This window comes from Gasterosteus aculeatus, chromosome 7 (assembly GCF_964276395.1).
Source record: "Gasterosteus aculeatus chromosome 7, fGasAcu3.hap1.1, whole genome shotgun sequence".
Lineage (NCBI taxonomy): Eukaryota > Metazoa > Chordata > Actinopteri > Perciformes > Gasterosteidae > Gasterosteus > Gasterosteus aculeatus.
The window spans coordinates 19,780,823-19,796,359 of NC_135694.1; the positions used below are offsets into that span (position 1 = coordinate 19,780,823).

The window sequence follows — 15,537 nt, forward strand, 5'->3', positions numbered from 1 at the left end:
GAGAGAATATGTTTTTAAAATGTTTGGTCTTTCGCCTGCCTATGTATAGTGCAAATGCACATTTTGGAATATCATTGGCATGCTCTACAATTGTCCTATATGTATTCCAAATCTAGTTTCATTTTAAGATGGCATGCTTATTTTGGTCTAACATTTTGAATTTGAAGTTAGTCTTTACCACCGGTAAAATTCTCAGCAGCTCAGATGTGAGGCATTTTAAATAATCAGTTACCTCTGTATGTGTTGTAAGGTCACGGGCGGTCCTTATGGCCAGTTAAGGTGGAGCAGCGCATGGGAGCTGAAAAAAAGACACCATCACAATGTTTAAATGAAGAAAAGAAAGTTTATTTTCCCATGCCACAGGCAGCTCAGGTAATTTGTTTCAATCAAAAATCCACTGAAGTCCATTAATAAACATAAAGCGTCGCGGAGGAGAAAGTGATTCCTCAAGCAAACAAGAACTTAACACGGCTGATTCCTTGGAACAAGTTCCACCTCGTTGTGGTCCTTTCTGCATGTTTCCTCCACGTAAACGTCTGTTCTCCTCCTGCTTGTCCGGCCTCCCCCTTCTCTCCTTCTCCAGCCCTTAAGTCCGGTCTCAATCAGGTGGTCTAAACACTAAAGGGGAAGGAACACCTATCTACCACCTGGTGTGATGCCACAGTGTGTTTATTTTACAAAAGGAAAAATAGATTAAATAACTGATTCTATCCTGTTGTATTCATATTGTATGTATTGTATGTATGTATGTATCGTATTGTATTGATTCACATACTCAAATTATACATTTAAATTTTAAATCAACTTTTTGGCCCTATTCTGGGAAACCTTAGCTGTAAACACCCAATTAAGGCTCGGCAATGAGGGGAGCTTGGTAACTGCACACTCCTCTGTAATCACCACAGCGAGGTCTCCAACCTGTACACATTGATCCTGTATTGATCCGTATATGAGAAACTCTGGTTTGACCCAGTTGACTTCGTTCTCACTCTCCTCTCCCACTCGATATTCTGACTGAAAGACGGCGACTGGATGGCCAATAGCTAACCTGCACAGATAGAGACAGAGACAGAGAGAGATAAGAAAATAAAATGGTAGGCCAGTTTCAAATTCGGTGCAGCAATAACAATGATCTTGAAAAAAAAAACACATCTCCCCAAGCTGCCGTTTACAGTATTTTTAAGATTCCTCTCTACTTTGCAATTATGGTGTGTGTGTGCGTGGGGGGGGGGGGCAGCCTTATAACCTTCAATCATTCATGAAGACCTCCCTTTACACGTTTTATTCTCCTCGGTTGTGAGACATGTCAAATATGCTTAGTTTGCCTTCACTGTGCAGCTTTCTCTGCTCTTGTTGTGACAGAATAGGGCTACAAGGAAATGTTCCTCCTCCATCTTAGAACATCAAAAGCTCTTTGAATTGCTTCTGTCGCCGAGAAAGATAAATGCTGTGTTGTCGCGTCTGCCAGTATAATGTAAAACCATGTGTCAATTCTGTAAGCCTTGGAGAGGCTTTGTAACAAAATTGTTTACTCTTCCTCTTGAATAATCCGATCAAACTTTTATTGGTGTGCTGGATGGTAGCCAAACTACTGGTGTTACAGCGCTTTACAAACGCTTTCGTTAAGAGCCACGCACAGCCTCTCCGGTGACGTACGTAATATTTGCATCGTTTTCAGCAGCATTTGTCATCTAATGCAAAATTCCTGTTATTAAACCCTGAATATATTCAATGCAGTCAAATGTCAGTTTTCCACGGTGAATTTTTGCCTGAAAAGCAACTTGCGCTTGTGATCAATAAAAGCAAAATGAGCCAGTCAATTAACATGCACGCTTCATAATTAAATCAGATAATAAGAACTGACCCCAAACAAGAATAGACAATATGTGAGACTTATTGTGGAAGAGAATTAAATAATACATTATATAATTTCACCCGTCATATACTGCAGTATTTCACATGACGTCTAAAATATACACTGTATAATTATTTTTAAATTGGTCTTGCATCTGTTTTGATATGCAACATATATCCTCTTGAAATGTCGTAAACTCTCACCATGAAGATATCTTACGCCTGAGTTGTCTGTGAGAACACCATCCTTTCATCTATAACCATGACAAGTGTGCTGGCTTTTGTGTCTCATTTAGACAAATGCATTGAAACCCATTAAGGTGTCAAAGCAAATGGTATTGTTTCAAGTACAGTGCAGTACAGTCAGAGAATTATATGAACTTTTTTTTAAATAGCACTCTTACATCATGCAAATTATATTGAGGCGGAGAAAGATGTACATGCGCTGATGCCAAAATGAAAGAAATAACTCACAGTCTGGCGTGGCGTTTTTAGACAGCGTGTTGCACCGTCCTAAAAAAAAATGTTGATTATGTGTTTTATTTTTACGTCCCGCGCTGTATTCCTGCATCCATCAGAGCGAGATAGAAGCACACCCTGCCAACAAACCCCTTACAAAGAGCCTTTCAAACATGGAGAAAAATACAAATATATATATATATATATTTCACATAAAAGGTATGTAACTAGCAGCCACCTGGAGAAAATTCGATCATTTCAGGGTTGTTATCCTGTAAAAGGCCTTTTACAAGACATTTATCCGATTTTTACACGTTCTGGAGGATTTGCAGTGGTGAAAACCTTCCTTTCATTAGTGCATCCAAACAACTGATGGGAGGAAATGCAGCACACAAAGTAGTAACACTTAGACTGCATGAACTGATTAGCCGGCCAGTTTTTCTTGAGCTCTTAAAGGACATGCAAACATCTAAAAGTGAGTAGACACTCATTCAGTTTGGAGTTTTTTGTTAAATTCCGCTGTATAACTCATTTTCGGGGAAGAACTGAAAACATATTTGGTTTTCATCCGCAACAAATTCTTCACTGTATCATTCACTGTGCAGTGATTTTACAAAAGTTGTGCAGCTTAAATCTATTAACCGGTTTTGCTTTGAATGGGGAGGAAGTAAAATATGTTGGTTGTTCATTAATAACAAGTGTGTTAAAGAGAATGTTTTGGACTGTAAGGTAAAATGCACACTCATGTTTTGATCCAAAGCTGTTCCCCAACGAGTAAAGGTTTGGCTGTAATCAAGCAGCTTTCCACATTATGTGGACTAACCAGTGAGTGGGAAAGACAAGCCATCCACACCGGTCCATCTCATGGGGAGGTATAGTTGACTAATGTAGGTTCATTTAGCACCACACAGTGGTGACTTAACCCTATAAACGAGCCACAACTTAACCAGGAGCTCAACTCAGGAGGAGTTCTGATTACAAAAAGCATGAGTGCTGATAACAAAAGTGAAATATTTCCATTTTTTAGAGAGACAAATAAACCAAACAAGCAGTGGAATTTTAACAGTTATTTGAATTGACAGGATACAAATTACTTCTATGACAATAATGTCATTCCGAATCCTGTATGTTGTTGTTACTGACTAAACCCGTGTTGAGTGTGCTAGATTTTCTTTGTTAATCTATCAACAATTCTTGCTCTGTTTCAGTGGTGTGTGTGAGGTGTAAAAAAAAGAAAAGAGAACACGAATACAGTGCTAGTCTACAGAAGAATGTCGTAAAAAAATATGTGCTTTAAAATGGTTTCATCTTACAAGTAACTACACTATTTCTGCCTAGTTTCTCTCTACTCTGGATTCCAGCGCCTGCGGGTGTGATTGAAGAATTTACCTTTGATTATAAACTGGCATTCTGCAAGACGCTACTCGCCGCTGTCAGTATTAATCGTCCTCATCTTAAAATTTCACTGAATTACACTGAAGGTGTGTTCCTACATAGGATGCTGTACATCAGGGGTGTCAAACTCATTTTAGGTAAGGGGCCAGATGCTGTCCACACTGCTGGGCCAGACCGGCGGACCGGATCCGTATGTGTGACACCCCTACGGTACATCATATCATGGGTGCTGTACATTACTGTACCTACATATGTCAACCCCTTGGTCTATTGTGCAATTACTTAAGCTTCTGCTCCCCCTCCCCCCACAGACCAGGACATGCACACTGGATAATGAACTGATTTAAATTGCAATCAAATGTGTTGGGGAATTATGCAAGAAGACAGCCTCCTACCTCATTAGGCATACTTTTGGTAAATTATAGGCTGGCATTCTCTTTTTAGCAGGAAAATGAAAGGTGAATTGCTCGTTTGCACTTTATGTTGTTTTCTTAGGTCACTGTCCTGTAATACTGCACTCATACGACAATATTCTTTTTCCTTCTTTTAGTGGCAGAGGACAACAACGGAATCAGCAAGAGGACACTGGACCTGGACAGGGACTCGCCAACCCAGGAAACGGAGAGCGAACTCCGCTCTGTCACCACTGTCTCACCCATGAACCTGCCCAACCACCGACCTGTCCTCAAGGGCCTGCTGCTTCATGAGCACCTGCTTACAAGGGATTTCCAGGGAGACCAACACTTTTTTAAGAGAGATGACTCTGACTCTGTAGCTGCATATTCCACCATGCCGGGCTCCGTGTCCGCCTCAGACGGGGGGTTCCCAGTCACTCAGGTGGTGCCCCATGAGGATGCCCCAGCCTTTTCAGACATTGCGAGCACTGCCACTGCCGCTGCCACCTCCCCACCGACCACATTTTCCCGCACAACATCAAGGCCTGTCTGCCAAGGCATGTGTGTCCCTCAAAAGATGTCATTTAAGACAAAGGGGATGGACAAGGTGGAGCCAACAACAGGCTCCCTCACCACGCAAGTGTCACTCAATAGCAGAGGCTCACTCAGCGAGAACCCAGGGGCGTCCGCATCATCGCAAAGAAGCCACTCTCAAATTGTGAATGCGCCTCCCGTAGAAGTGACCCTGGCACCCTCTTCGATGCAGGCGGAGGAAGGGGAAGCCAGGCAAACAGCGCTGAAAGGGAACACCGGCCCCGATAATCCACTGCTGAACATAGCTTCCCGAGAGGATGGTGCCAACACCACGTCCACTACCGTAATCACCACCATCACCACCATGCAAACAGCAGGTAGGCACGTTGAGGTTTCCTTTGACTTTCAAGGATGACATTCCAACACATTCCTTCGTAGATAATAACGGAAATTCAAACTTGATAGTACCGCAAAGATTTAACACATTCTTTCCAGAGGATAAGAAATTTAAGCATCGGGTTATCAACATGGCTGGGTTTAATTTTGCATGCTGCACACAGCTATTCATCTCACCAGCAGAGATAACAGAGTCGCTCATGTGTCGAAAACAATTAGATTCTCCCTGACGTGTCCTGCCTGCCCTTTCCATTGGCCAAAGAGCTGACGGCCCAGATCAGCAGTGCCGGGAGGGAAATCTGCAGAGATAGTTAGAGGGTTATGGAGCTACGGTGACACAGGTGTCCTGTCAGAAAGATCAGTCGTCCAGTAAAAAGGGAATCACCTTTTTTTTTTTTGCTGTCTCCCACAGAGCCGTGCAGCCTGAATTTCACTGACCCTGAGGGCAACATCAAAATCCTGCAGCAGCTTGACTCTGGAACAGAGTGTAACTACCTGGTTACGGTCTACCTGGGATATGGCATTGAGGTTCAGGTCAGTGCAATTTTTACACCATTTATAGAACTTAAAGTGGAAAAGTTGTTAAGGAGTAAGGAATGTTCAGACTCTTGCTCCAATATGTTCACCGGCTATTTGCTCATTTTGTTTCGATTTATTGATGGGCAGTTAGTGTACAGTGGCTTTATCGGCGATCCTTTACTACGAAAAACTGCTGCTTGCATCTAAATGTGCAGTAGTAGGAGCTGCAATACTAGACCAAAACAGTCAAGTGGAAAACCATAAAAGCGAAACAATGAGCTAAAAGATGCTATTAACACAGTACAGCTGGGAGGAACAGCAGAATCACGTCTCTAAAATCGAACTGCTGCTGCACAAATATAAAACAGCGGAGTGCATTGAATCATTTTGGCTTAGTGTCCTGGCTGTTACAGTATCCACTGCTCTTGTGTGGGTTGACAGAGATGGGCAGGCAACAAATTGCTGGAGTGGGTGGGGAGATGGGGGTACAAGTGATGGCGTCTGTCTCAGGTTGAAATGTTTGCTTTGTGGGTCTTTTAAAAAAAAAAAAGTAAAGCATCGGTGCATGTGCTCCTTGGCATTTGCAATTTTTCAATTGCCTCATTTACCGACGGGGACTAAAATGTGTGAGCTTTGTCTTGCTGCCTCTGGCGGGCTACGATAAGTCTTAACAGAGGATGTATTTGTATAGGTTTTGCTCTGAAAGCTTCTTCTGCGTAAGGCAAGTAAATCTTGAACCACATAAGTACGTGTGCACTACCTGCACACACACACACACACACTTTTGCATCTCACCACATTTAATAAATCAGACCTGAACCACATCCTCACTCAATCAAAACAGCAAGGAAAGGGAACTAATAGATATTTTACCCTAACAAAGCTACTATACCAGAAGTAATAAAAAAACAGCACATAGCAATTTGTTTCAGCGCCACCATTTGAGCTAATGAGACCACAGCCTCCCTCTCTCCTTAAGCTGAACTGATAGTGAACTTATGGTAAACTACACACACACACATTACTGCTTGCCACGACTGATGACAATGGGCCATGGTCCCTTTGTTGATCGCATTAAGATGAAATGAAAGAAGTTGAAGTAAAGTGTACCGTCTCATCAGCACCAAGTAGAGTTCCTCTGCCTGCGGGCTGCCCGGGTCCCACGGTTTAAAGAGAATAAAGGGCTTTAGAATGTAGACCTGGGGAGAAGAAGTGTGCACAGAAAAGTTAGCAGGACAGTTTTTACTCAGGGATGACTTTGGTTTTCTACAATTCACAACCGCCACTCACCTCCTGCATGAATAGACGGACACGGACATGTTCTCATCGGACCGGCCGAGTAGAGAGGACTTTTCTGACATTTCCGATTTTTGCACCAGCAAGAAAAACTGACAGGTAGTTTTTTTGTTTCTTGAAATTTTGTGTAGAGACATGTGACTGTCGTACTGTCGCAGTGTCGTTCTTTCTAAAGATAAAGATAATTTTTCCAACAATAATCTATTTACTGAGTAAGATGAAATATAACCACTGTTTTTGGCAAAAAATTTGAAAAGATTAATTAATAATTTCCCTGTTCGATTCATGTACTTGTAGTTGAATTTCATTTTAGACATTTTAGAAACTAACTGTTGGTGAAGCAAATAAATTAATTGCTTCCACTTTACTGCCAATGGTATTTGTCGACCTCTGGTAGGATCACATATTCTCCACTGCCAATTCTCTGTTGGGCTCATGGCCAGTGTGTAGACTTTTGGGCCAAAGTGAAACAGAATTTAGTAGAAAACACAAATATGTGATTTATGGAATTCACTTTGGTTTGGATTTGATTTCACGTGTCAAGCAGCAAGCATTAGGAGCCATAGGAGGGATATTGTGGTTGAAGTGCACGTTCGTCTTTTGGCAGCCTGCCTCCCCGGTGGATGGGAGTTATTATAGGAGACATTCCTCAACTTCGCAAGGGCAAAGGAAGGAAATTCAATGGAGTAAAAAAAACTGAAGGAGATGAGGTTGCTGTATGATAAATATCTATATTGATGTATGATTAGGTTAAACATAATACAGGCACTAAGAGAACTCTCTAATTTCCATCAGGGATCACATAGATTGGTGGGGAATAAATACGCAAGATCAGACCTTTTCTCTGCTTAGTCAATACTCCCTTCAGCAGCCTGGCAGTTTGCAGGAGTGGGAGGATGAAAAATGTATCAGGAGAATTTACTGCCCTGAGCCTGCCTCTACAACCCCTCCGCCACAGCTAACAACATATTATGCATTGCTCCATCTAGTGATTATGGCCGCATTAACATTTACTTGCAGAATAATTGCACAAATATTACGAGGCTTAGGCCACTCTCACTTTCAGCGCAGAAAATAAGGTAAAATAAAATATATTTTGTATTATTCTTCCAGTGAATTGACACTGAACTTAAGAACATCTTATTCCTGTTCTCTTATATCTATCTCCGCGGTTGCTTTAAAATAAGGTTTTAGCAGGACAGATGGAGCTTTTCCAGAATTGGGCTGTGGTATTAAGCACTTCAAATGAGTTTGAGCTTTTTTCATTTGATAAAGTAAATCCGGTGGGTTAGCTAGCTATCTGCTCTTTCCAGGCCATCTGCCCCACTTGGATTTCTCCGTCTCCTCTGCTCACTGATCTACCTGCCGGGGTCTCAACCATCTAAGGTTCTGCACAGGTTGTTTCAGATCCGTTTCATGGTGGCCAGAGTTGTGCACTCTTGCTGAAAGAGTATGCATTGTGTTTGGAAGGACTGGTTGATATATTTCGAGGGTTACGAGCACAGACATGGCCAATTTCTCCCGTTTCCACAAAGGCTGATTGTGGAAGCGGTTTTCCATTTTCTCACAGCATTAAAAAAAAAAAGATCATTCAAAAAGATAGTGGGGCAGGATTTTGAGGTCAATACTGTATAACTCATTTTTTGCGCTTCTCCATCCCTCTCCCAATTGTTCACCTTTTTTTCTATTTCCACCCCCTCATCAGTGATCGCTATCTGTATCAATCAGTTTCAGCTCTAGTGGTGAACCTGCAGATGATTTACATCTCTAGGTTTACTTGCTGTATGATTATTTACATGAATACCTTTAATTTATCTGCATGACTGTTTGTTTGAACAGCAAGTAACCGGCAAGTAGGAGACAACACAACATTTTCTTAATTTGTTTCTTTAACGGCAGCTTATGGAAATCAAACAAACGCCTCCACTCTCAAGTTTTTTTCATACTCAAATGCTTGGATATTTTTTCAGAAGTATCCAGGCGCGACAAAATAAAAGTTAAGAGCCCACATCTAATGAGCTCAAGGCTGCTTGTGCTAATGAGTTACATCCGATGAGGGGATAAAGCTCGGTTGAGGTGGAACGCCAGTGAAATGCCCCTTCAAAGATAGAGATGTTACCACGCATGCCAAGTGTTTATAGCCAACGCCAACTTGAGGGTTAACGATTGGTATTTGATGCTGCTTCTGCGACCACGCTCCTCTGACTCCAATCAATAGCCATGTTAATAAGCAGCTGAAATACTTGACGCACAGCCTCCTCTCCGTGATGGGTGAATTGCTGTATTGATCTTTCGACTCTCATTTTAATCCCAGTATTTCTTACAAAACAAGATAATGCACATGGCATTGACCCTGGCTGGGAATTAAATCAGTTTTGATGGTGTTCAGTTCACCAGTGGTCTAATAAAATAAAAGGGCCACAAAAAAGTGTTATGGGGTTTCCACCAACAGGCAGTCTATTTCCCCACTTCATTTAAACGTTTTTCCTTTTAAAAATGCCAACAACAACAACAATACTTGTAATCCCCCTCCTCGGAATTAACGTTGTTTTAATGAGGTAATGCACATTGTTTGGGCCGTTCCCTGCCTCCCCGGCAGCACAAATGACACAACGCGTGGCAGATGTGTCGCAGAGAAACCAAGTCTAACTGAGAAATGGAGGCCAAGACAGGCTTGCTGCCTTTAATCAACTTGAAATGAGGCAGAGGGAAGCCTTCATCATGTTGTGCCTTAGGGGAGTAAGGGAGGACATAAAAAAGGCCAGTTTGATCTTGATGAGCTTTTTAGGGTGCCGGGGCTTTGCTGAGATGAGTTTTCATGGGGCCTAGTCATCCCGGGAGGAATGCTGTCAGATGACACTAATTGCTCCTCCACCAGGCTAGCTGTCAAAAGTGAGAAAACTCTGTCTCCCAGAAAACTACCTTCTCTCAGACTCTCTCAGTGTCATGATGATGCATGCTTGAAAACATGAAGAGTAATTAGCAATGCATGAATTTAAATCTATGCAAAAAATGAACACTGCAGCAAATAAAAGGGGATGTCAAGGCCCTACAGGCATCTAGGTTAGTCAGGCTGATTCATCAGAGCGCAGGAGTCTCATCTCGTAGAATGCGATTCAAATGCTGACGGGTTCAACATTGACTTTACACTAAGCTTCTAGAGGCAAGATGATGTCGCTCATCATGGCTCCTCGTGTCTTTAGTACTTTTACCAAGGTGATTGTGGGTCAAGCGTGGGATTTTAAACCTTAGAGAGTAAAATTTAGTGTGTAAAATTAAAAGTTATGTACATATATATACATATTTGAACCCATATCACCTCATCTTTTACTAAACCTATAATCAAGTAGTAGAATCAAAATCTCCACAATTCCACAAGAGGTTAAAACACTAGAACATTGATACACAAAATCTAGAAATGCTCATTTAAACGATATTTTTGGTTCAGAAATGTCAAGGTTCGTTGTATCGGTGGTTTGCAGGCTTGTCAGTTTTTTTTCTCGTACATGGGTTGCCAAATGATACACAAGTGACAATTAGCAAGCTAGTATTATATTCAACCGCCACTTGTGTCCCATTGTCATTAACATTGAGCTTTCGCTGATTGCAATGGGTCGATTGTTTTAGACAGAAGGGCAAACATGATTTAGCCTTGGCTGTTCTGCATATAGAGGTGAATGTTTAATTAAGATAACGCAGCCCATATAATGAACAATATAGGAATTCTTTTTTTGTATGCATTTATTGGGGGATACACAAAAACACCAACTGGTGGTGTACTAAGATTATTCAAACGTGAGGATTAGATACCGGGTGCTGAGGTAGGTGGTCTACTATAGGGTGTTGGCCTGCATCAGACATAGTAATGATGACACTGCAGCTGGTGAGTTCAATGGTGGTTAATTTATTTCCCCCAGCAGCAGGGTCATTTCATGTCCACGTATAGGGAGATCATTGTGATTACATACTGCTCATTTCTGCATCAGCAATGGCTCCTGTGAGTCAGTGTAAATGTTTATTGCAGAGCACCACCAGATGTTTTTAGCATTAAATCATCAGTGAGAACCAGCCTCTGTGGACATTTAATTCATGTGTGTGCTTACGGATGAATTAATAACAGTGAATAAAGATTACATGCCATCTGTAAAAAAGCCAATTGGACAGATTGTTTATTTCAAAAGCATCAAGGGAAATTCTTTTTGCCCTTTATTTTCTTGTTCTCATCAAAAGAATAAAAAAGAGGTGGTTTCCATTTGTCCACTAATAGTAGTGTTGTGAGTAATTCTAAAACATCAGACGGTAACTCCTTAATTACATTTCAATCTGGAGAGACTTGTTGAAATTTGAACAATGCTTTATTATAACAGGCATAATATTGATATTGCAAAGTTGTTTGGGGCTTGGACTCCATCCTGCCGCAGGATAGACCAGCGGCCGGGATGTCGAGCCGAAATGAGGCATATCCCCCCCCTTTGGGAGTCCAGCCACAGGTGGTGGTGGTGGTGGTGGTAGAGCCTAAGTTGCTCCAAGCTCCTGATATGCCAGGTTCTGCTGTAGATTGGGTGTCAGGGGGGGTGGTGGCGGGTCACCTAGAGCGTGCTGAAATGAAAACTGACAGAAAAAGAGAGGAGAACAGTTTTTAACGTTTTCCTTCACCGATGCAATTGGTTTGCGGTAACGACACCCACGTCTGGTTGGCTAGTACTACCCGACCCTACCCCTAATCAGCTGGCCGTCCACCCCCAGGGAGAGAGGAGGCCACCAGGGAACGGCACAGCCTGTCCAGTCTTCCCGACTGAATTTTCGCCTAAGCTTCATTAAACAGATTTTTCGGGTATGGTTTCGTCAAATTACTCAGAGACTTTGATTCTTAAAATCTGTCACGAGTCCCTGTGTGGGTGATGAAGTTACTGAGTAATGAAGCTACACCCTTCCCTGTGTTAGCCTCGGTGTGCCTTCATTATTTTGCCAAATTTACTTGGGAGCGACATCCAGTGTTTTCGGTGAACGCATCAGTTATGCAATCTACCATTGTCTGTGTTAAAAGCTCTGGAAGCTGCTATGTTTGAGTCTGCGGGCATGTTCACAATTGTCATGCTGTGCAACCTCGGTTGACTGTTGGATACCTGCAATTACTAAAAGACATGCATGCTTGCTTTCTTTCTGGATGGAATAAGATGAATCTTCACCTCTACGCACTTACATAGTTTACCACTGCGGCACCTTGGAAAGCTCTGTGTGTCTGACAAAGATCACGGTATGAACATCAAGATCAAGATATCGGCTTTTGGATAAATGTTTTGCCTTTTTTTTGGAGATCTTTTGTATTATTAATAAAGTTGGGGCCGTGTAAGGTGGTGTGTCCGTTATTGACGCCTGATTGAAAAGACAGTAGCTGGAGGAGAGTGATGACCCTCTCTCCTGTAGTCCTCTCATGTTGATTGGGCTCAGGAAATATTTTACTGGAACAGATGGAGGTTGAGAGAAACGCTGGAGGGTTAACAACCGAGATTTGAAAGAGCACTTGGAGGACAGTCCTACATTCTACGCATTGTTACGGGTCTTCCAGTAATAACCTGGATACAAAAAAACAACACCAAACACACACCAAATAGACATACTCCCTTCTCTGAACAAAACCTCCAAAATGGAGCAACACACTGTTTAGATGGCGTAGTCTGATAATCCTGCTGGTGCAGAAGTGTGCTTGATCAGCGAAATCCCACAAATGTCTCACATATTCCAACTCGGAGTTACAATAAGGCTGCTCTTAGTGCAGTCCAGAGGAGCATGCATATGTGTGTATATATGTGCACACACCCATACAAACCAGGAGTGAGACAGTGAGGAAGAAGTCCCCAGGGCATTTGGCTCCAGCACTGGATAAGATAAGGTAGTGTGATGTTTCCTGACATGGCCAATGATTCATAATTGAGGCAGGACAGCTGTTGCTGGCTGCACTGACAGGTCCCAGGGTGGATGACAGATGATAGGGCCCACCGGGGTTATCAGTCCGACTGCTCCCTGTTCACTATCGGCTCACCTGTCCTTCATAAGCCTGGCTGGTATATGTAAACCAAGAGGTCGCCATCCTACAATCTGTTTGACCTTGTTGGATAGGATTTTAAGTGGTGGCAATATCCGACTGCGTACAAACAAACAATTAATACCAATGACAAAAGCCAAGGAATTGTCAAAAATTAATCTTATGTCTGAGAGTGCAATAAAATAAAAAACTGTTGAGGCGAAGCAGTAAGGAAAACATACTCTCGATTGAAAAGAAAGAAAGATAAAGAAAAAAAAGAAAGAAAAAACATGAATAGCACTGTAATTTCTAGCCATATGTGTGATGTGTTTTTACAGGCAGTTTAGTTTGTCGTCTAACGCTGGTATTAAAAAATGCTCGCCCAAATAGCTCAGAATTGTCATCATTACATGAAAATACAATTTTGGGAAATTTTGGGATTTCCAGTCTCTGATATCATTAGGCAAAAATGCCCCAAAAATTGCAGAAAGGCTGGTAGAAGACTTGGAAAGCCGGCAGGCGGGGGCGAGGGGGCAGCGGCGCTACCACCATTTTCGCAGAGGGATATGAAAAGAGGGACATTTGATTTACCGTCAGACTTTTCTTTTTTTGAGAGATGCTTGACTGAAATATTTATGAACCATGGTGGAATATCAGCCATCTCTCATTTTGTCACCAGCTTTACACAGGCGCAGGCAACAGAAACACGTTACGGAATAATAATTTGAGACTGAATTTCAGACATAAAGAGAATAATAAGCTGCAATTTCTTTTCTTTCTGAATCAATAAATCAAATTTTGAAAATAAGATATTTATTCTTATATTCTCTTTGATTAAAAATGTGATAGTAAGGTGAAAAACCTTCTACTTTCATAGAATAATTATCTATGGCATTGTCTCATTCCTTGAAAATATGTGAATTGAATTTAAAGATAATGATATGCTGTATTGGGGAATAAATTATGAAATTATAAGATGAGCAAGTAGCTGAAGCAGCCTGATTTTAATAATATCCAAGCTCTCCGTATTAACTCAGATACACAAAGGCAGAAGTGGAGAGAAAAAGAACTGTGCCAAAGGCTTTGTCATTGCCGTTGCCCTTGAGAAACAGGGATTCTAAAAGCATGTGGCATTCCTTTATTACTCTCTGTGACGTGATTGTTTGAGGCTCCTGCAACAACGGTTTTTATATTAAAAACAGTCAGAGGTGATTCTGTAAGACACTCACACACACACACACACACACACACACACACACACACACACACACACACACACACACACACACATATCTGCTATTTTGATCTAGTGTTTGCGCTCTGTGTTTTCAGTTGGTCTGAAAACCGCCAGAGTGTTTAATTCGAGTTGTGATAAAAATCAAATCAATCAAAGAGGCTGACCTCGCGGATCATTCAAGAAGAAGTCACCTCTAAGCTCGCTCTCAGAGTGTCCATTAGCCTCCCTGCGCTCATTGTCAGCTCTACCTCGACTGAGTGACAGTTAGCCAACCTGGCCAAATTCATTTCACGTGCTCATCGTGCCTATACCGTCTCAGCTTTTCTGGACAGTTGCACTCCTGCACACATATTACCTCAGGGACCATCGGCCTATGGAGGGCAATCCTCTTTTGGCCTCATGGCATACCTGAAGCCACTACCAATCATAGCTTTGAAACATGCCATGATTCTAACTTGAAACATTAACTGGTTGAATTAGATTCTATGTTGGATCTTGTGCTACGCAGAATGAATAATAAGGGTGTGAGAAGGAATATTTTGTATTTTAAATGCACATTTACCTGATTAAATATGTTTGAATATAGAATTTAGAAATATGTAAGTGATATCTGTAAATTCAGTCTGTCAAATTCTGCTGTTGTTTAAAACACAAATGAAAACCTTTTGCCTTCTCCATGCACCATGGAAGTCGTTGAAGCCAGTAGTCTGCAAACACAAGCGAAGGTGAAGATGTTTTTTTTTATGGTAAAGAATAATTACTCTGACCTGCTGTTGGATTACCAAGCCTCTTTTATAGTTTTGCAGGGGAATTAATCAAGATGTTGCTCCAAAATGTGTCAGTGCTTCATTATCCAGACAGTTTAACTACATGCAATTCTCCTGAGGTTACCTCACCAGATTTAGCTGCAGATGCTGTTCAAACCTGTTGAAGACAGAAAGCACTTCTGTCGGAGTGGCTTACAGGTATGAGCCAACACAGGAATAGGGTGAGTCAATTCATGCAACAATCCATGAGTGGAATGACCCCGTGTCTGCCACTCAGGTGCAGGTTAACGAAGAAATTACCAGACCAAACGGATTCTTGGGTACTGTGTTGGTTAGACATCTGAGCAAAGTATCACAGCAGGTGACCCACTTTTCATAGCAACATCATTAGACTAAACTGGGCTTTTAATGAAAACACAGCAGCAGGGGAGGCTGAATTAAGAACCCATCTGGGGTGAACTGAAACCTCATGAGTCAACACTTTGGGATTTTGATTTTCTGTGCTGGAGTTAAAAGTCTATGAATCGAATGGATGAAAATGAATATGCTGCAAAGACAATAAACTATGTGTTACTCTATAAAGATCCTTTGAAAAGAGATGCACAGAAATGCCTCAATGAATGCCGGTATGTAATATGTTTGCATGGTCTCACATTGTTT

General features: G+C 41.7%; 1 protein-coding gene across 4 annotated transcripts in view; it reads left to right on the plus strand.

The window, feature by feature from the left end:
- LOC120822212 (seizure protein 6 homolog) overlaps positions 1 to 15,537 on the plus strand; it is a 73,988-nt gene that overhangs the window by 35,758 nt on the left and 22,693 nt on the right. For all 4 annotated transcript variants that reach the window (XM_040181689.2, XM_078107424.1, XM_078107425.1 and 1 more), the window contains exons 2-3: positions 4,259 to 5,014; positions 5,446 to 5,567. In XM_040181689.2, the coding sequence (XP_040037623.2) occupies positions 4,259 to 5,014; positions 5,446 to 5,567 (878 nt within the window). The remainder of the gene's footprint in view (positions 1 to 4,258; positions 5,015 to 5,445; positions 5,568 to 15,537) is intronic.